The 22,602-nt window shown below is 42.5% G+C and overlaps 1 protein-coding gene across 2 annotated transcripts in view; it reads right to left on the bottom strand.

Moving 5' to 3' along the window:
• Positions 1-22,602, bottom strand: part of PEX7 (peroxisomal biogenesis factor 7) — a 77,633-nt gene that overhangs the window by 6,658 nt on the left and 48,373 nt on the right. For both annotated transcript variants that reach the window (XM_040965170.1, XM_040965171.1), the window contains one exon: positions 16,426-16,525. In XM_040965170.1, coding sequence (XP_040821104.1) covers positions 16,426-16,525 — 100 coding nt within the window. The remainder of the gene's footprint in view (positions 1-16,425; positions 16,526-22,602) is intronic.

Here is a 22,602-nt window from a genome sequence, read left to right as displayed (position 1 = left end):
AGCAATCCTCCCCACCCCACTCTCCTGTTCTACCTTTGAAGCACATGAAAAGAAAAATAAATTTCTTCAAATATAAAAATAATTTGCAGTGTGCTGGGTCAGTATACTTGCCTGGATTTTAAAGCAATCCTCTCCAGACAAAAGAGGGAAAACGAACAAGAGAGTAGGGGCTTCAGCAACAGAAGGCAGAGGCGAGGGTAGCCAAGGTGCCAGGAAGCTGCCCTTACCAGGACTGTGTGAGTGCAGAGGCCGGGAGCGCAGGTTGTCCCCGTCCACCCTAGGAGTGCACTGAGATCCTACAGACCTGGGCCTGGCCAATGTTTAGGGCTTGGGGAAAACAACAGGCTCTTGTTATATAACTTTCAGCTAAAAAATTACACAATTACTAAAGCAGCGAGAGGAAACGGCAGAGACTAATGCCTGAGGACACTGAATGCTTCTGGGATATGTTCTTTTCAACTCTACAGCTTGTCTGCTCTAACAGACGTGGAAAATACCATGTAAGATCAAGAATGCACTGGACACAGCTATCCAGACTATCAACAACGCGAGCCCCATTCTAAAACTCAGTTTTCAATCTCACATAAGAATTATGACCTACTATCAACCTTCAAAGTTTGTTTATTTATACTTATTTAAAAGGCAGAGCAAGGGGTCTCAGGACAGGGCGTCTCATGCCTGGATCCCAGACGACAGCCACCACGTGCACGTGGTGAACTGTCCCCGGGCCTGCCTGGGCTCTGGGGGCTGCTCCCTTAGGGGTGAGTACACCGAGGGGGGAGGTCTCTGTGACTGGGAAGGTCCGGGACCACCCTCCGCCCTCATTGGGCGGTGAATGGGATTGGGGAGGGGCACGAACTTGAGCCTGGGAGTTTAAACTTCCAGCAGCCTCCTGGCTGCTGGTGGCTCTCAGGATAGGGAGTCTCATGCCTGGATCCCAGACAACAGCCACCATGTGCATGTGGTGATCTGTCCCCAGGTGGCCAGTGAGCCACTTGGTGCCAGGCTCTGCCTGCTGGCTGCCTGGCTGGGGAGCTCTGGGGTTTTGGTTCTTTGAATCCCTGCTTAGGTAGCTCCAGGTTGAACCCACTATACTTCTAGGACATGAAGAATTTGTAAAGATTCCCAATGACAGTAACTCTTCCTTTGTAGAACTTGTTATCACTGAACAATGCTGACCACCAAATACCAGTCCATGCAGAAGCTATGGCTTGGGGCTTGTCTATTAGAATCATATCATGTTACCTGACCGATGATGGATCAGGAGAGGGGCACATTAAGCAAGCCATTACATTAACCAGCACTCAAGAACCATAACCAGGGGTAGATTCTGTGGGGGATGTGTGGGCCAAACCCTGGGGAAATTCTAGCCCCACTGGTTAGCTCAAAAGTTGGGGTGGTGATGGTCTAAGCTAGGTGTGACCAAGGAGCCTGCCATCAATCACAGGTAAAGGAACCGACAACAGTCTGGACTGGTCAAGGCAGCAGCACCCGAATGTGCATCCTGATTAGGGTGTGGGGGTGGGCCAGGATGCAACGTTCACCAGCTCATTCAAGGCTAAATGGAAGGCCAGACTGCGCCGGAACCTGGCCTAAACCCAATGGCATGTATGAGAACTGGGTCTGGGAGTGGATTAAGTGGAGGAACTTGGGAAACTCCCTTGGCGAGTCATAGCTCCAGCTGGTGAACATGTGGTCCAGACCTGGGGGTCGGACAAGCTGGGAAAAGTAGCTCCAACAGCTGGCTAATGTTGTCAATTGTTAATGGAACAGGATGGACCGGGCAGGACTGAGCAAACCTTAGCCCATAAGCAAAACTAGAGACCAGGACGGAGCACAGGTCATGCCGAGCTAGGCTCTTGTACTTCCTGGTCTGCATGAGCCAGGAACGCTGAGCCACAGCGTCTAAGGCAGAGGTCAGGACAGGTGAGGGGCTGTGCCAAGCTGAGCAGAGCAACCACTGGCATGTGAGTGATCTATGGCTGGGAACAGGCCAGGCTGGGAAGCTAAGGCAAAAACACTAGCTAGGTTGAGGTTCCCACCAAGGGGTATGTGACCTGGATTGGGGGCTGCATTCTGATCTGGAAATGGCTGTAGTCTCCCTTGGCACAAGTGTGGACTGGCACCAAACCGTGTCAGACCCCAACAACCTCTGGTGTCATGGAGGACTGGGATAGATGTGCGGTGGACTAGGCTAGGTCTCAACCCCTACTGAGCCATGTGTGAGCCATATGTGGGTATGGACGAGCAATGGCTGGGCTGAAACATCCAACAGCAAGACCAAATTGGGTTGAAGGCCAGTCAGGAAAAGAAACTGTTCCTGCTAAGACAGGAGGTGGAATGAGTAGAGCTGGCTCATGGACCCTCTTGTATGCACAAAATCTGGCATCGGGAGAGGTTCTGATGGAGGAGCCTGGGCAACTCCTCTAGCAGGACACAGACCCGGCAGGAAAGCATAAGAAACAGGATAGGAAACAGCCCAGAACAGGCCATGGAAAGTGTCCCACTGGCATAGATTTGGCATGGGTCAGGGGCAGACCAGGCTGAATCAGTTCAAGTCATCCACTGGCAAATCCAAGCACCAGAACAGAGTGTGGGTCGAGCCGGGTTCGGTGGCAACCAAAATTAGTGCACAATACGGAATGCCAAGCTGAGGTTGTCTATACCAGATTTGACCGCAGCGCCCAACCAGCACACGTGAGAACCAGGAAGGGAAGGGGCTGAGCCAGCAGAGGGAATACGGCGGGGGGGTGGGGTGGGGGAAGAGCGGTGGTTCCCCTGCTGTACAACTACTCCCACTGGAGAGCATGAGTTAGGTTGGGGGACAGACCAGACTAAGCAGTTTACAACACTTGTGCGCCTCATGTGTACCAGATCAGGGAAAAGCCAGGCTGGGCTGATTATTCCTATTGGTGCAAACAAAATTAGAGTGGGTGAGGGTTGTTTGGGCTTAGCCACAGCATCAGCTGGCAGAAAGCTGGCTCTGGGGGCTCGTTCTGTCAAGTCAAACCTCAGAACTACCTGGGTTGTGCATAATCTGGGAGTGGGAAAGACCTGGGAGGGAAATAATGGGCTCCTCCTTCTTGGGTTACCACTTCCATGGGAGGGCATGAAAACCAGGACAGGGGCTGGGGTGGCTAGACAGACATCCAACAGCATCTGTGTGGGCTGGATAGTTGAGCTGTTTAGATGGAATGAAGCTTTAATACCCTCGACATGTATGAGAGCAGAATGGAGAGTGGGAGAGACTGGACTACTGCTACACATACTGGCAAACCAGGGTAGGGTGGCGGGCCTGGTGTGAGTTATTGTGGGTCGCTCCAACCAGGCTGCAGCTCCCACTGGTTTATGTGAGGGCCGAGTATGTGCTGAGCAGAACCAGGCTGGACTGCAACACCCACTGGTTCCAGTGGAAGTTGGGGCTGGAAACAGAACCAAACCAGCAATTGTAACCACCAGCGCATCGGGGCAATGGACTGTGCTGGGCCCTGTAGTTACTAGTACATACAAGAACCTAGTTTGAGAACACCTTAGACAAAGTTTCTTTGGAGATCTCCCCAATCAAAATGCTGGACTCAGAACCCTAACCAAGAAAAGAGAGAAGACAGAACAAGTCAACCAACCATCTCAGCTATGATGGATTATGTCAATCAGTGGATTCTTCAAGGACCTCATAGTGCTTGGAGTGGCAACATGGGCAGCGATTCATAACTGTTGAAATATCAAAACCACTTGAGCAAGAACCTCGGAGCCTGCCCTACATCCAGGACCTGGGGATGGTGGGAAATTGGGTGGGCCTTTTCCCTTAATACCCCCCTTTGAACATGAAGGAAACAATATGGAAAAAATAATAGTCTTACCCACTTTCCTGTAGCCCTTGAACCTTGTTACCCTAATTAACTATGTAAAGAATGTCAAAATAAAAAATAAATAAATAAAAAATAAAAGGCAGAGCAAGAGAGAGATTTTCCATCAGCTGATTCGCTTCCCAAGTGATCACATCATCAGGGGCTAAGCCAGGCCAAAGGCAAGAGCCAAGAAAACCATCAGGGTTTATGGCATGCAGTGTCCTAGGTGGCATCTTAACCACTGCACTACAACACCCACCCCAGGTTGATAATCTTTGAGTCTGGAATTGTAGGAATAGGGATTTGAATCAAATTGTATACTGAATTTTTAAGTAATATTCATTATTTTAGTAACAAAAGAGATAATTTTAAAAAACACTTGAAGAACTTCAAGCAACTGAGAGTTACACCAACTTTCAGCACCACCTACTGAAACAAAACAAAAATACACAAAATTGGACCCTGCGCAATGGCCTAGTGGCTAAATCCTTGCCTGGCATGTGACAAGATCCCACCGATTCATGTTTTGGTGGCTCCACTTCCATTCCAGCTCCCTGCTTGAGGTCTGGGAAATCAGTTGAGGACGGCCCAAAGCCTTGGGACCCTACACCCCAATGGGAGACCTAGAAAAAGCTCCTGGTTCCTGGCTTTGGATCGGCTCAGCTCCAACAGCTGTGGCCACTTGGGGAGTGAACCAGTGGACAGAAGACCTTTCTTTCTGTATCTCCTTCTCTCTGTAAATCTGATCTTTCAATAAAATAAATAAATGTTTTTAAAATACACAAGCTTTTTTTTTTAATTTTCAGAAGTCTTTATAGTAGTTTTTCATTCCCAGTATGGATGAACCAAGACAGTTATTCTTATGGATGACATTTCCTGAGCATGTTGGGAGTCCCAGAAGGTGAATTTATGTCAATAGTATAACCACAACTTTAAAAAATATGCACATGAATTGGAAATGACTGGAAATTGGGGTAAGGGAAGAGCTAATACGCAGGAAGAAGTTTCTGGAATCTTAGTAACATTCTGGCTCTTAATCTGGATGGCAGTTATACAAGTATGGCCACTTCATGGTAACTTACTGAGCTGAAAATATGCACACTGTAAATAAGTACACTCTTCAATGTGGATCTTACATTTCTATTAAAGTTTTCTTTTCTTTTTTTTTAAAGACTGAAAATAATAGCAATACGGCCTAGCACAGATTTTTTCCAATAATGATAGGATCTTGAGTAATCATTCCTCTTTCTTTCAAATGGAATTTCCCAAATTTCATCATGAGATGAACTTGATTAACCTTTATCTATACATTTTATTAAACACACATCTTAGAACAAATTGATCATCTCTACTTAGAAAAAGAGAAAGAGAAGAAATAATTATGTCCCACAAGAAATATGGGCAGATATGCAAACATGGAGTTTGCCTATATACTAAAGGAAGTTTCATGGAGCATTCCAAACAGCATAACTGATACTCTAAGTAAGGACTGCTAATGGTAAATTAGTACAGAAAATCTAATCATACAAACGGGTACACCACAAGTCTAGAATCACAAGTATAAAATGTAAAAGAATATCCCATTTAGAAATAACAAGGAGAAGGCGGGAAGGAGAGGACACCATGACAAATCATGATCAGAGAGAAAAAAATCAAAGAAAACTTTTTCTCAAGTGAAAAATAACTTCAGCCTGGTTAACAAGAGAAATCACAGAGCATTTCTCAGCAATTATCCTTGGAGAATGACCCCAGACATTATATTTGTCAAGTTTTAAGCCTTTAAAGACTAGATCTTTTACATTCTGACAAGAAGAAAGGCGGTATAATGTAAGAATGCCTTTCAATTTCATTTTTCAGATCTTTAAGAAGCCTGAAATGAGAAAAAGATTTATGACTACAGAACCTTAAATCTTTTCTAAAATCAAGATTATATTAAGACACAGAGTCCCAAAGTCACGTCAGCAAGGTTCTATACTGGCTAGGACCACAAGAGACAACGCAGTTTAGAAAGTAGAGGAAAAGATACTAAGATGTAAGAGAGATACTTTCTGAGAGAGTAACGTATTAACAAAGGGTGAAGTTATATTAACTTGAGATCAGTACTTTTGGCCATTGTTTGTGAGAATAACAGATAAATATGAGATGTAAAAAAAATAATGCCAGGGATGGTTGTTGAGTCACTGGCTGGGATGCTCACATCCCACATTAACACATTAACAGAACAGGGTTGTGGCTTTCAACCCTGGATCTACTCCTGATTCCAGCTTCCTACTAATGCACACCCTAGGAAGCAGCCATGTTGGCTAAGTAACTGGGTCCCTTCCAACCATGTGGGAGACCCGGACTGAGTCCCTGGCTGCTCACGTTAGCCTGGTGTGGTCTTAGCTATGGGGACCATGTGAGAAATGATCAGCATATGGGATCTTTATCAGTTCCTCTTTGGCCGCTGATTTTTCCTAACTTAAAAATAATGGCTGAAACCAATAAGCATATCACAAAGGCTAATGTGGTTGATCTGAAATGCCTACAAATTCTTTGCAGCTCCTCCTGTCAAGAGATGAACTTGACAATCCATATCTGAGCTGGTCTCCTGCCCTGCTCTGCAACCAAAGGATGTCACAGGACTCCGAGTCTTCTCTTCTGGGGGACTTGAAGGTTTGGCTCTCACCCTGAGGACACAGAGCTGCTAAGTACAGAAGCAAGAGCTCCCCTGGAGACACATGCAAGAGCACCAACATCACCCACCAGACGTGAATGGGGCTCATCTAAGATCATCCAGAATCCAGACTCAGATAAGCCACAACAGGGACCAAAGGTGAGACCAAAAGAACAACTGCCAGGCTAGGTTGAGCCCAAACTGCTGGTTCACAGAACTGTGAGCAAATAAAACTGCTGCTTTAAGGCAGTAAGTGTCACAGAGGGGTCTACTACATAGTAAGTGAGAAATGCAATGCAACTGAGAGAAAAACAAAAGGGTTACCCAAGAACTTGAACCTCATCTCCTCTTGAAATGAGTCCAATATTTTATGGTAAAAACCACCAAATTATGAACACATTTTAATGCATTCTGAATTACTGAGCCCCAGATACTGCATTTTTTACAATCTGAATGTTTGTGGCCACATTCTGTCAGGCAGATACACTGGTGCTAGTTTTCCACCTGCATGGTATTCACTGACCGTCACATTTTGATAATGTTCAGAATATTTAAATAATGTTACTACTTTTATTGCACTGATCTGTAATAATTTGCATTTACTTGAAAGACATATATAGAAGGAGACAAAGAGAGATCTCCACCTGCCGGTTTGCTCCCTAAATAGTCACAACAGCTGCAGCTTGGCCAGGGCAAAACTAGGAGCCCAGGATTCACTCTAAGTCCCCCATGTGGATGGCAGTCACCAATGCTGAGCCATCACCTGCAGTCTCCCAGAATACACATTAACAAGAAGCTGGAACTGACCCCAAACCAGACACTCTATGCAGGCATCTCAGGTAGAGTCTTAACTACTGTGCCAAAAATTTTTAATATTTGTTTATTTATTTGAAAAGTAGAGTTACAGAGAGAGGGAGATGCAGAGACAGAAGAGACAACTTCCATCCAATGATTCACGCCGCACAGGCCAGAATGGCCAGAGCTGGGGGCAGTCCAAAACCTGGGACCAGGAGCTTCTTCTGGGTCTCCTGTGTGCGTGCAAGGGCCCAAGGACTTAGACCATCCTACACTGCCTTCCAAAGCACATTAGCAAGGAGAAGTATCTGCAGTTTAGCAGCCAGTACATGAACCAGTGTCCATGTGGCAATACTGGTAACGCAGGCAGTGACTGTATTTGCTATGCCACAGCACTAACTTCCTCTCTTTCCTTGCTCCACATACAAAACAGTATTTATTATATGACAGGGGGAGAGAGCTGATGAGCGAGTGCAATACCACCATTGCTAAAACACAATATCACTTCCACAGCCCATGGATCAAGGAGTTGATTTTCAAGTCCTATAAAATTTAAGAAACACATTCCATAAGGTTATAACTGTCACAGGCAGTGATTCCTCTGATGAATTCAGGCAAAGTAAATTGAAACCCTTCAGGGAAAGAATTACCTTTCTAGATGCCATTCAGGACATTTGTGACTCAAGGAAGGAGGTCAAAGCACCAACATTAATGGGAATTAGGAAAAGTTGTTTCTAACACTCAAGGATAACTGAAGAATTCAATACTTCAGTGGAAAAAGTGACTGCAGACATGGCAGAATCAGAGAACCAGACTGCAGGGGGGAAATTACCAGGTGAAACCATGTTGCCTCGGTGCTGGAAATGGTGAAATGGTGGAGGGTGGGGAGCAGGGGACGTGCTCCAGATTCTCCAGGAGTCAATCAGAATAGCGGCTACTAAGGACACGCTTGACAGGTGTGGAATGACTTCTGGGGGCTTCCATGCACCAGGCCATTACATTCACAGGTAATCGAGGGAGCTGAGATCACTGGTTCAGAAAGGGGAATCTGGGGGGCATGTTTGAGTCAGGCCAAGGGATTCACCCACACTGGAGAGCTGAGCTAAGTTGCATCACCTGCCAGTGCACACGTGCCAGGGGACAGGCCAGGCAGAGCTAGGCTGCAGCACCTGCTGGTGTGTTGGAGCAAGATTGAGCCACATTAGGCTGAGCTGCAGCACTCACTGGCATGCAAGAGAACTGGGGCTGGGAGTGATTCAGCAGGGGATTTTCCCAGCTGGACTGCAGCACCAGCAGTGTGCCCGAAAGCTGGGGTTGCTGGTGGGCTGGGCTAGCCAAGGTTGTGGCCCTCACTAACACCCACAAGAGCCAGCCCTAGGAGAAAACCAACTGGGCCAGACTGTGGTACCTGCCAGCACATGCAAAAACCAGGTCCAGGGGCAGGCAAGGCTGGGCTAAGCTATGCTGCAGCACCTGGTGACACATGCAAAGGTTGGAGCTGGGGAGGGCTGGCTTGGTTTGGCCACAGCATCCACCAGCAAGTGCCAGGACCTGGGACAGACCATGCCAGACTGGGCTGCAACACCAGCCAACATGCTCAAGATCTAATGCTAAGAGCAGGTCTAGGACAACTTGGTGAACTCCCCTACTAGGCCGCAGTTCCTGCTGGTGAGCATGAGAACCAGGGCTGAGGCTAGGCTGAGCCAGGCAAGGCTGTGTGTGTGGCCAGGTCTGGGGGCAAGCTAAACATATGAGGGCCAGAACCAGATATACACTGGGCTGGCCTAGGCCACAGCACCCACTGGCACATACAAAAATCAGGGTTGGGGGTAAGACTAGTTATTTGGCACCATTGTGACTAGGATGCAGCACCCATCAGGGTACATGAGAGCTGGGCCTCGGGTAGGCTAGTTTTTGCAAGTCCACAGCACCCCTGGTTTGCATGAGGGATGAGGCTGAAGGCAGTTCTTACCAGGCAGCTTTATTTACCAATATGTGTATTGGCTGGTGAGGGAGACACATTGAACCTGACCCTGTACTCACCGGCACACAGAAGAGCCTAGTCTGAGGACTTCCCAAGTGAAGTTTCTTGGGGGACTCTCCAACTAGACCACTGGATTCAAACCCTGTCCTCAGGAAAAACCACAAGATATGTGGTCTGACCTTGGAGTACATATATTGCGACCAGGCCTCCTGAGTTGCTGATATCCATGTAGTGGAGAACACAAACAGATGCACACGAAAGACATGACAGCCTGCACCTCTAAGCCAGCACAGGATGTCAAGTGGCTCATCAGAGGATGGAAAGCAGAACAGTTGGATAAGTCTCTTGGCCAAGCTTTGCAGCAAGCGTCTGGGTCTCTGGATGCACTGAGATGGACCTGGTCAGGTAACAGGCCTTGGGAAGATTCCTTCAACCCTGATGCAATGAAGCTGACAATGTCTCAGAACTATCAAGCATTCAAGAAGCACCCTCAGAACATTCTGTCCCACATTCGGGCTCCTAATGCATCAACAAATGACCCGCCCCCCCTTCCCGGGTGCCGATCTAGTTTGATAGCAAGAATTAGCTTCCTATACAGGAGTAAAAGAACTGAAACATTTATCTCACCCACCTTCCTGTACACCTCAATCCTGCTCATTCCTAATCAGAGGCCCACATGGGTATGCATCCCTTTCAACTATGCAATCAATATTAAAAATAAATAATTAATAAGAACAAGAAACAGTAAGAGAACTAGCATTAGAAGTGCATCCTGAACGCTCAAGATACAACTTTAAGGGATGAGGAGCTGCTATTTATGAATGGGCAAAGAAAGTGTTCTCTTTCAGTGGAACATGTAGTTGAACTTGACAACAATGGATTCAGAACCCCACCTACACATAGTTGATAAAGAAACAGCAGGGTCTGAGAGGACTGCATTGGGTAAAATGCTATCAAACAATACTGCAAGCTACAGAGAAATCATTCATGAAAGGAAGAGTGAACTGAGGCAGAACCTTAACTGTCATTTATTAAGAAAACTATTGTAGTCACTCAAACTTTCAGCAACCACCACCCTGGTTGATCAGGAGTCAATAACACCGGGGCAAGATCCTCTACCAGCAGAAAGATAACAACCTGATGAAGATTTGGATGATCTCTTTCAGCGATAAAGTATTTTTAAATCAAGGTCCATATATTGCTCTTTTACATACAATGTTATTTGCACTCTTAACACAGTATAGTGTATCTTTAGATCAAAATTACAGAAGCTCTGTTTCCTTTGTAGCCTACTTCCAACACATCAGTAAATTCTACTGTGTAATCTGTGAGTTAAGACTGGTATACTTGGAAGTAATTGGTATACACAGAGGCATAACAGTAATATATACTCATGAGTAATCATAGTATTTCCGTTTTCATTTTAGTTTACTTCATACAATCACATTATTGCTTTCTCTTTTTCTTCCTTCCTTCCTCTACTTGCTGTCATGATACCTTTAAATGTTGGAGAGATAAGCTTATTACTGTGAAGTAAATGAATATGCTGCTGTAATAATTTGGGGAAAAGATAATAAGGGAGAGGGCGTTAGGGGGAGAGACAACAAAGTGGGGAGGGTAGAACTCCTATGCTTTTAAATCTGTATTATGAAAAAGTAAAATCTACTAATTTTTATATAAATCAAAAATAAGAAAAATTCCATTGTTATTTTCAAAATGTTAGGCTTGGGAGAATTAAGATAGCAGAATAGGGGAAGGACACAAACAGACGGAGAAACATTAGCCAGTGTGTCGCAGAGAGGGCACACTCCAAGAAATAGGAGAGGACAGAACAACAGCAGAGGGCTACCTGGAGACTGACAGACACAGGAAAGCAACGTACACAATGGTGTGGTGTTGCAGTGACTGATACCAAAGTGGTATTCAATGAGCAGCAATTTGAACTGCACCTGTAGCTGGAACTCCACCAACAAGGTGGGAAGGAACATTCACCAGGAGCTCAGGAGATGAACCCAGACAAAGAACTGCTTGTCCTGCTGGTCTTTTTGATTTAACCAAGAGCAGAGACAGAGCAGCAGATCCCAGATGGGTAGTGCAGGAACAGGGTATATTTTACAGCCCACTCCACCTCCTAGAGCTGAATCAGGTGCCATTTTGTTTAAGGAGGCAAAGGCTATGGGACAGTACTGTGCATGCACTGACTGGGAGAGTTCCACTCATTTCTGGCTCAGTGAACTGCAACAGCGTGGCATCCTAATGTTCCCCCCAAGATAGGTCCCGGTAGCCCTCAGACCTGATGGCCAGCAGATCAAGAACTCTAGTACTGGCATATCAAGCACCATTCTGTACAGTGTGGCAAAGGCTTTAAGACTGCAGGGACAAAAAAGAAAGCAAAAGAGAAAAAACAAACAGAAACAAACAAAAAGACTGCAGGGACAACAGTGCATATGCTGAGCTGGGAGTGAACTCACTGAGCTCAGTGCATTGCATTAGTCCCACAGGAAAAAATAACACAGACTTTAGCATCATATGGGTCAAAATAGGTTCATGTGGCCCTCTGACCTAATGGCCAACAGATTCCAGCAAGATCAGCACCACCAACAATCTAGTTGTATATGATACCTGGTGTCTCCCTAATCCTGGGACCTAATTCAACCAGAAGTGAGAGAAAGGTTGTACAGACAACGGTGCTCTATACTGACAATAGAATACTGGACTTTATGCCATTGTCCACTGCAATGATGGACATGTGAGTGTATATAAAGAACTATACTACAGTAATAATACAGAGGAACTCAGTGAGGAGGAAGGAAATTGGGGAGGGAGTAAGGGAAATCCCAGGGCCTATGGAACTTATCATAAAATGATAATAATAATAATAATAATAAGTAAAATTTTAAATAATGTTAGGCTCAATCATATGAAAGTTTTAGTATCTTCTCACATATTTATCATTTTATATCTGTCTTTTAGATGGGCTGGTTTGACTATTTACGTATAATATAATATTTACATTACACATCTTTGAAAAAAATCATGGAAAATTTGTCCACCTAAAATATTTTTTTTTACATTTATTTACTTGAAAGGCAATAAAAAAGAGAGAGAAAAAAGAGAGAGAGAGATGAACACTGATAGAGATCCCATCTGCTGCTTCACCTTCCGAAAACTCATAACAGTCAGGCTGGGCCAGGCTGAAGTTGGGAACTAAGAATTCAACATGGGTCTCCCATAAGAACTCACTGCCGCGTCATGGCACCCACATTACTGTGAAGCTGGAACCTGGAACCAAACCCAGGTGTTCTGATAAGCCTAACTGGTGTCTCTACCATTAGGCTAAACACCTGCCCTCTGTATTATTTTTTTAAACAAGTTTCATTTGTTTTCACTTTTTTTTTTAAAAAAGAGAGAGACAGAGAAAGAATGTTAATAACTGCTGTGACTAGACCAGGCCAAAGCAGGGAGACCAGAACTCCTGCAGATCTCCCACGTGGAAGACAGGGACCCAAGTATGTGAGCCTTTATCTTCTTTCTCCCAAGATCAGCAGGAAGCTGCACTGCAGGTAAAGTAAATGAGACTCAAACCAAACACTTCAATATGGGATATGGGCATTGAAAACAGCGACTTAAGCCACTGCAGCTCATGTCCACCTCTCCCTCTATGTTTTATGTTTATATTCTATCATTCCATGAATTTTCTGAAGCATCCTCATATATTCTGAATCTTTCTATCTAGGACTCCAAGTAACCACTTTCCTTTGCCTGGTTTACACCAAAAGACTGAAAATGGGTTTCTTAGCCTCCACTCTTACCTATCGTCTGTTCTCCTACAACCACAGCATCATCTTCTAAATACACAGCCTGGTCTTACCACTTTCCTGCTAAATCTCCAACACAATGAACACCACACAGGTTTACAAAACCCTGCAAAATATGGTCCCTGCCTACTCTCTATCACCAACCCCCACCCTCTAGGCTACAATCATATTGGCCTTCCTTCTGTCCCTTAATCACACCAAACCCATTACTGTCTCAAAGATCTGACATATGCCATTACCTCTGCGGAAAACATCCCTCCCCTAGGTTTCTGAATGGCAGGCTCTATTTCATTAGTCAGTTTTCAGCTCAGATTTCATGCGAGAGCCTTTGGCAGACCATTCAAACAACGTACACCCTCCCCAGCACTCTGTATCAAATTGCTTCAGTTCTGAAAAGCACTTATTACCACACACTAATACCCAGCAGCTAATAGGCACTTGACAAACACATACTAAATTAATAGATATTTTCCCAAAGCATCCTTTGTTCCTCTATTGTAGCATTTTGCACACTACTACTGTAATTACCTGTTCCGCCCAGCTGTAGTACTCAACAAATATGACAGAATGAAAGAGCAAATCAATGCATGTCAAAACAGCATTGAAACAGGCACTACGTAATAATACTTTCAATAGATTAAAATACATTAAATATAAATGTAAAAGCTACGTTAATAAAAATTCTTCAATATTTCATTTATATGACCAGTAACACGTAGTGAAAACTTCATAGACAAACACTAAAGAGTAGGGAATATACTGGACTGAACTGTGCTCCCTGATTCATATGTTGAAACTCTAGCCCCATGGGTGACTATATTTGGAAACAGGGACTCTGAGAAGGTGACTTCTTCTCTTCAGGATCTACATTTGTGAATCCAACCACTAATCCAAAATATCCAGAAAAAAAAATTTACTGTGTTGGAACTGAATCCATACAGGCCTTCTCTTGTAATTATTCTATAAACAATATGGCACAACAACTATTTACACAGTACTGACATTGCACTAGCTGTCAGCAATAACCTAGAGATGTTTTAAAGTGCACGGGTGGGGATGTGCATAGGTTATTCAGGCCATCATAGAGTGGCAAAGCATCCACACACCTTGGTATCCACAGCAGCAGTGTTCCAGAGTCAATCCCAAGGACACAGAGGGTGACATGGCCTCATAAGGCTGAGGGCCAGGATTACAGTCCCCCATATAAAAGGTAATCTCTTCCTCTCTCTCTGCCATGTGGAGACCAAGTGAGGAGGTGGCCAGGAGAGCCCACATGGAATCCAACCTTGTCAAACCCTGATCTGGAACTTTGGCTCCAGCACACTAAGAAAATAAAGTTTAGCTGCTGATGCCACCTAATTAAACCCCAGTGTTTTGTTGGTGGCCTGAACTAATGCAGGGAGAAACAAAATTCAGTGAACAGCCTCAGTACTGACTTTTAAAAACATAACGAAACCATTAATATAAATTTTAAGATTTCTAATGCTGAGTACTCTACAAGAGATCAAGAGGACACACACTCCTTCCCGCCACAGCATAGGTCTCTCATTGCAAAGTCCCTGACCTATTGGCACCTCTGCCTCTGAGGATCTGTCTACTGACACCAGATTTTACACAAGCCTCCCTTCCAAACAGAGGTCAGAGGCCCACCCTGATGTAAGTTCCATCTGCTCTGTAGGGGTTGTTTCAGCTGTCTGTGTACATTCATTGGTGAGACAATCTGATGCCGAGCTAAATGCTTTATGAAGACAAGTGCCATATTTATTTTTACTCATTGTTCAATGTCTACTACCGAGCACAAGGTCTGCTGAGTAATAAAATGAAAATGTTTGCTGAAAGAACAAATGAAGGCAGAATTCATTTCTTAGGTCACTCCAGTTCTCAGAGTCCCACAATAAACGAACTCAGAATTGATTTCTAACATAGTAGAATTGTGTAATATGCTGCTGAGCCTGCGCTTACTTATAACTCAAAGTCTCCTACTTTGCCACTACCACTTGCTGTTAACAGCAACCACTTCCTTAGTTCAAATGGAATTTGCTTATCCAACTAACTGGAAGAGACAGATGGTAATCACCAGGTTACACACAAAATACATAGTCTGGCCATAAAATCTTATTATTTAAGGATGTATATCATCAATTAATAAATCCTCTTAATAAGGGTGGGTCTATGCGTGGAGGATTTAAGGAATATATGGCACTGCTCTGCAATACCCAAGAAGTGGAGGAGCTGCAGGTGCTGCTGCAGGTCCCAATCTGTCTGGCTCTCACAGATCACCTGAAGAATAGTTACTAATGATTCTTATTTTAGTATTGCTATGTTTCAATGAGCACATAACTTTTTCTTTTAAAGTAGGATAGAAGATAGGCTATTAAAAAGTATGCATGGTAAACATATTACTGAAAACAGAAACTAGTTCATATATAGCACGTTACATTAAAGATAATGCTATTTCACTAATGATTTCAATTTTATCTCTTCTTACAGGCTAGTAAGACATTTTTAAACAATTATTTTAATGTGGACCATATTCTACTGTCTACGGAAAATATTTTAAGCCTAGAAATGTATCTTCTTTAAATGAACTCTATGTATTTATTTAAATTTAATACACAGTTATATGAAATGAGATTTTCTTTTTTTGTTTAACATCTAAAAACTTACCGTAAAGTATTATTCCTTAGACACACAAGTTCCATGTATGATTTTGAGTTTCATTGATACGTTCACTTTTTTTCAGTCTATGTTACAAATTATAAAGTACTTCATCACTTAATATATTGCAATGTTTCTACTCTGAATCTTTAATTTCTAAAAATGAAATAGCAATAGCTTTTTAAAAACCCTGAAGAATATTTAAAGTACAAGAGATTTACTCACAAATCCTCAAGAAAACAAAAGAGGAGAAATACAGAGTTTGCTCATTACAATAACTGCTCTTCATCTGAGCTCCTTAGCTTTCCCTGGGTTGCACAGACCAAGCCTGAGGAAAAGATGCACTATGGTCCTCTTGCTCTATAGGGGCGAGTTGAGTCTGGTACACTCTCCTCCACCTCAGGGAAATTTCTTTCCCATTCCATCCCTCTCTCTCTCTCTCTCTCATGCTTCTCTCTACTAAGAGACACACTCATAACCTTCAATCTATTAGGCCAAACCCAGGGCTCTAATGATGAAATTTATATACAAAAGATCAGGTTACTTGAATGCACTTAGTTCCACCATAAATGGAACATCCATGTTTGTTCATCAATACATGCTGTACAGAGACCTAGTTGGGAACCACATGAGCAGCAAAGCACATCATGAGATGGCACCCATTACCTGAGTGGGGCTCTGAAGACTGAAATCTAAACCACAGGTGAATTCTGTATGATGCTCCACTGTTTCAAGAAGAGGATCAGGTCTTGAAAAGTTCCAGAATCTGTAAAGATAAAACAAAATGAAATAGCATAGGTACAAGAAATGCCCCCAAACCCTTGCACTAATAAAAATCAGAGATTCAACTTAGCAAAGATTTTTTATCAAAACAGGCTCAATCAATTTATAAATGTAGAGCTCCAGTACTAATGATCTAGTAAGAAAAAACTTTCCATTCCACCATATCAAAAAGCAAGAAAAAATTATTAAGCAATCTAGCCACATAAAATATCATTGTGTTCCCATTGGTATATCACTTGTTAGAAGCTTAATGAGCATCAGTTTAAAAAACATTTCATACTGCACAAGGACATTTGAAATCAGAAACCCTGTGCCTCTGCAGCAGTTTCTAAAAGCATTCACGACTGTAACACAAGAATACTGGATTAGATGAACCCTAGCATTTGGTTTTTAAACACTACTTCATTTCTCAACAACTGACTTGAAAAGATTTTAGATTCAATTTACATTTCAACAGACATTCAACTTCTTATGAAAACCTCTTTAATTCTAAAGCTCTCTCTTTTTTTTGTCTTGTACTAACTTATTAAATTCTTCATCAATGTAATTTGTAGAATCAAGAAATTCAGGAATGTGTTTCCTGGGCCAGTATTATGTATTCTACTCCTCTTCCACGGACTGGGAGTGGTAATATTTACCATAAAACAGCTCTGATTTTACTGTGCAGAGAATTTGGCCTCATTTTCAATACACAAAATAGTACTTTATTTTTAAAGCTTTATTTGTTCATCATCATTTTTACTTGGCTATAAAAATGACATATTCAGAACCATAGAAATCACATTCTAATTTAGCTTCTCTAATGATGTACAACATGGAACACACTGAAGGTTTGGCAGATCCCTTTGAAATAGAGTAAATACACAGAATCAACAGTCACAGTTTGTTTAACCTGGTGGTATTCTTTTCTTAATAAATACAGAGTTGGCCCTATTAACTGTTGAAAAGGATTGTTGCTATGGATAACCCACTGTGTGGGTACCTGAGAGACAATGAATGAATTAGCTCATTTAGAAGATTACTAAAAGCCCTAGAATATTTAGGGAGGATGATTTACTTTTGCACATTTGCCTGTTTAAACAAATGAGGGAACAAGCAGTAGGCTTTCTCAGAAACCCTAAAAGTAGGCTCTATTTTCATATATTTGCTTGTTCAGATCAAAACAATGAATTATACCAAAATCAAATCTTCTTGATAGTGTTTATATAAGCAAAAGTAAACATGAGGTTATATAATTTCATTTCTAAAGCATGGTTATTCATTAACTTACATGATATAAAACGATAACCAATTTATTTAACATATACCCATAATGTTCCAGGAAAAACTCAGGATGGTTTTTAAAATACACACTTCATATGACAGAAGAAACATAGTTAAAAGAAAATTAAAAGTAGGAAAGAAGTTGGAACTTCAGTAAGATCAGTAAATAGAACACAGCCCTTGAAATCACATGTACTTGACAAAGGAGGACCTCAAGATGCTAACTTTCCTGGTACCCAAAGGAAAACCAAAAACATAACCAGACTCCAAACTGACACTGTCCCCTGGAAGGTGACAAGTCACCTGAAGAACACGACACATCCAACACCTCCTAAGTCAACACACAGGGGTGGCTTCAGGGCTAGGCATGCAGTGCAGCTGTGAAGTCACCACCTAGGACACGCCTGTTCCAAAATGGTTGAGTGGCCTGGCTCCAGTCCTGCCTATTCTACTTCCGATTCAACTTTCTGCTAATTAATGCACCCTGTGAGAGGCAGCAGATGATGGCCTACGGGCCTGTGTCCCTGCCACCTGCAAGGAAGACCCAAATATCTGGGATCAGTCCTGGCCAAAGTGAGCATTTGGAGAGTGAACTAGCAGAAAGAAGATCATGGTTTGTCTCCCTCCCTCCCCTTTTTAAACTAAATGAAAATACGTAACTTAAAAAGAGAGATGTTTCACTGCTACTTCTGAGTCAATGGTATCACCTCAAAGGGCAATTTAATAAAATCTATGTGGTGGTCAATTGTATGCATGGATATAAACCATGCATTCAGATCTCTGATTTCACTTAGAATTCAGATTTTATTTCAGTAAAACTGATAAGTTAAGCAGGCTTTAGTAAAACCACTAAAACTGATTTCTAAGAAGGATTTTTTTTTTTCAATTGTATTTGAAAGGTAGGGAAGACAGAGATTTTCTATTTGCTAGTTCACTCTCCAAATGCCCAAACAGTTAGAAGGGAGCCAAGCTGAAGCCAGGAATGGAGGGTTTAACCTGGGTCTCCCACATGTGTGGCATCAGCTTTTGCCTTCTAGGATATACATCAACAGCAAGCGTGACAGGAGGCACAGCAGCTGGGACTCAAACCAGACATTCCAATACAGGATGTGCCATCATGAGCAGCAGCTTCACCACTGCACAAAATGTCCACCCTGGTGGAAGTCATAACAAGAACTCATACATATCTTCAAGTCTAGTTTCTGCTATCATTCTTTCAAGTCGGTTAAGGACCAAAGTTGTCCCAGGATGACACAGGAGGGCCTTAAAGAAATATGTGCCTGACAAGGACATGCTTGTGAAGCCATACAGCATTCGCTGGAAAGGGTGATAATGGGGGTCACGTATTCAACGGTCTGAGATGCTTTACAAAAAATTCCATTCAAATTTGCTCTAATACAACTAAATGGGCAGTCAACACAGCAGAGAATTCTACAACATAGTCACAGCCATCATGATTCTAACCTGGGCTAAACATTCCAGAATTAGTCTGAAAATAATTCATGAAACAACATGCACCTTATACTTCAAGGAAGCTCTTTGTTGGAGACATTCTAGTAAATGACAAAGAAGCACAGCTCACCATTCTTGGACAGAAATCATGTGTTAGACAGGATATATCTAGTATTCAGTTTAAGGGTATAAAACACAACAGTATGGCTCATATGTGCCTACACTAAAATGTTTTAAATAACTAAAAGCACCAGATAAAATAGAAAAATGAGCAGCAATGATCACAAAAACTAGTACCAGTAAAGAACACCCAGGTAAAAACTAAGGGACAGCAGCAACCTAGAGCAGTAAATGGGCCAACAAATTCAGCCTTTGGTTTGGGAGGGTTTTCTTAATATGAAGAATCTAAGCAGTGGATGATGCATCTGTACCCACGTGGGAGACCTAGAAGTTTGAATCTCTAGGCTCCTGGCTTCAGATTGGCTCAGTTCCAGCCATTGTGGCCATTTGGGGAATGACAGCAGATGGAGAATCTCCCTCTGTCTGTAACTTTGCCTTTCAAGGAAAAAAATAAATAAATAGTTAGAAAAAATAATTTTCATTAAATGAAAATACTTTTTAAAATCATTTTCAGAAAGACCGATTGATTGATTTGAGTTAGAAAAATGGAGAGACAGAAATCTTCCATCCATCGATTTTCTCCCTCAAATGGGTCAAAACACCCTGAGTGAGCCATGCCAAAGTCATAAACAGCCAGGAGACTCATCCGGGTCTTCTACATGGGTACAGGGGCCCAAGCACTTGCTTGGGGCCTTCGGTCACTTTCCCAGGCTGATTAGCAGGGAGCTTGACAGGAAGGAGAGCAGGCAAGACTCAAACTGGCATCCACACAAGATACCCCTCCATTGCAGGTGGTAACTTAACTCACTATGCCAGTCACTAAAAACCACTTTTAAATACAGTTAATTACACAAACTAAGTTGAGAAAGTCAAAAGCTAAGCAGAATGCTTAAACTAATGATTTTTTTAAAAATAACAAAAGAAATATATGTAGTCTCTTCTTCATTCCATCTAATGCTAAACATTGCCAATGATCTGATGTACATGCATTTTGTATGCCATCTTCATTCCAGTTCTACCACAAAGGGATGAGTTACAGGGAAGAGCTGACTAGAGGAAGGCAGGTCCTTCTCCAGACTGTCTCAAGTTCTGTTACAGAAAAGGACCTGCTTTCTGGGCTCAAGGGTCTCTTAAAAACCATGTATTTTAGGACCTTCAGGCACCTGCAATACACGTAAAAATGGAATCCTTTTTTTATTTGGAGAAGTCAAACTACATCTCTCATTAAGTGGTCGAATAAGGCACACAATTATAAGTAAGATGTTTGTTTTGGTCTAGTATCTGGTGCCTTTTTGTCTCTTCACTGATGAAATCAGTGACTATTTAAGCTCCCTCATTGGAAGTAAATAGATTTAATAGGTCTCCAGTGATTAAAATATTAAGGAACTATAGCAACATTTTTCATTTAAATTAGAGATCATAATACAATGTCATAATACAAGCTGGTCAAGTTACTTTTTGCCTGTTGACTTCACAATTCTCTAATAAATAAAGTATGTAGCATTGTATTATTTTAAAAATTAAGCAGAAATTGCTTTCTATTTTACTCAAATGTAATTTGAAGTCTCTGTATTAACAGTTTTGAAACTTAGCCAACAGATAAATTCAGCACAAAGTTTAAAATATCTTAGGAAGTTCTTTTTTCTTTCTGGTCCTTTACTTATGAGTGAGGTATTATTTCTTTGTGAATCACTGCTAACATGCAAGGTGAGATTCAATGCCTTACCTGTACATTCACTTCAGCTCTATTTCATAATCTTAAGCACAATGTGCCATTACAATCCCCTCTGTTTCCAATGCTTGAGTCTAGCAGTCTCTAGAGTAATGAGCCACAATTACTCCCTTCTCTCCAATAAATCCCTCATTCATTAGATAATGTATGAGTACTACCACATACCAGGTACTGTGCTAAGTACCATAACCAACAGACCCAAGACCTCAACCCTCCTGCAGATCAGGTAAAGAGAATACACTGACTTTTTTTTTGTGAAAAACCTCTAAAACATAAATGTATGAATAATTACAACTGCCATGGGCTACAGGAGAAAATGCAGGATGAAAGAAAAATGGCATCACAATAAAGTGACATTCAGATGCAACCTGAAGGTTCAGGAATTTGTCAGACGTAGAACAGGAAAAGCAGCTTGCTCCTGGTCAAGGAGCCTGGTCTTTGTGACAGAGACAACCTCAGGGGACCAGGACTAGGGAAACAGAGAGAATGCCACCACGGGGAAACAGGGCAGGACCACAAAGGTCTTGTAAGCCACTTGAAAATTTGGGGATTTTCCCTTAAATTTAAAACAAACTCAGCTCCTAACCAAACCATTAGAGATTTTTCTATAACATAATCCTGTAATTTTTTTTTATTTTCTTTGAGAAACAGAGAGAAAAATTGAAATTTCCCATCCACCATTTCACCCCTCAAATGCCTGCAGTACCAGTGGCCAAACCCAGGACACAGGAAAAATCCAGGTCTCCCATGTGGATGGACAGGATCCACCACTTGAGTCATCACAGCTGCCTCCAGGGTAAGCATACATGAGTAGAAAGTTGGAATTGGAAGTAAACCTTGGACCCAACGCAAGCACTTTTTTTTTTTAAAGATTTATTTATTTATTTATTGGAAAGTCAGATATACAGAGAGGAGGAGAGACAAAGAGACAGAGAGTGAGATCTTCCGTCCGATGATTCACTCCCCAAGTGAGCACAACGGCCAATGCTATGCCGATCCGAAGCCAGGATCCAGGAACTTCTTCCAGGTATCCCACGTGGGTGCAGGGTCCCAACGCTTTGGGCCATCCTAGACTGCTTTCCCAGGCCACAAGCAGGGAGCTAGATGAGAATTGGAGCTGCCGGGATTAGAACCGGTGCCCATATGGGATCCTGGTACGTTCAAAGCGAGGACTTTAACCACTAGGCCATGCCGCCAGGCCCGCAGATTCTCTTTTGACGCTGGACCCAGGTGACCTCAACCAGCATCTTCACCAGTCAAATGCCTACCTCACTGAATGGTTTTCAGCACTAATTTATATGGCTAGTTTTGCCTAATTTCAAGAGTTGCAGTAATTTTATTTTAGAAAAGCTTTACATTCACAGAAATATTCTGAGGAAATCAGATGGTTTCTGTATACCCAAAGAAGCAGTTTCTCCTAGTACTAAGTGTTTTACTTAGTACGGTCACCTTTTTCTTTTAAGGTATCTCTGATCACTGCAAGAACAGACTAA

The sequence above is a fragment of the Ochotona curzoniae genome, unplaced genomic scaffold (genome assembly GCF_017591425.1).
Source record: "Ochotona curzoniae isolate NIBS_2020 unplaced genomic scaffold, NIBS_Ocur_1.0 scaffold_3890, whole genome shotgun sequence".
In the NCBI taxonomy this organism is placed as follows: domain Eukaryota; kingdom Metazoa; phylum Chordata; class Mammalia; order Lagomorpha; family Ochotonidae; genus Ochotona; species Ochotona curzoniae.
The sequence above is the reverse complement of the archived record's forward strand: the minus strand, read 5'-3'. Positions and strand labels throughout refer to the sequence as shown.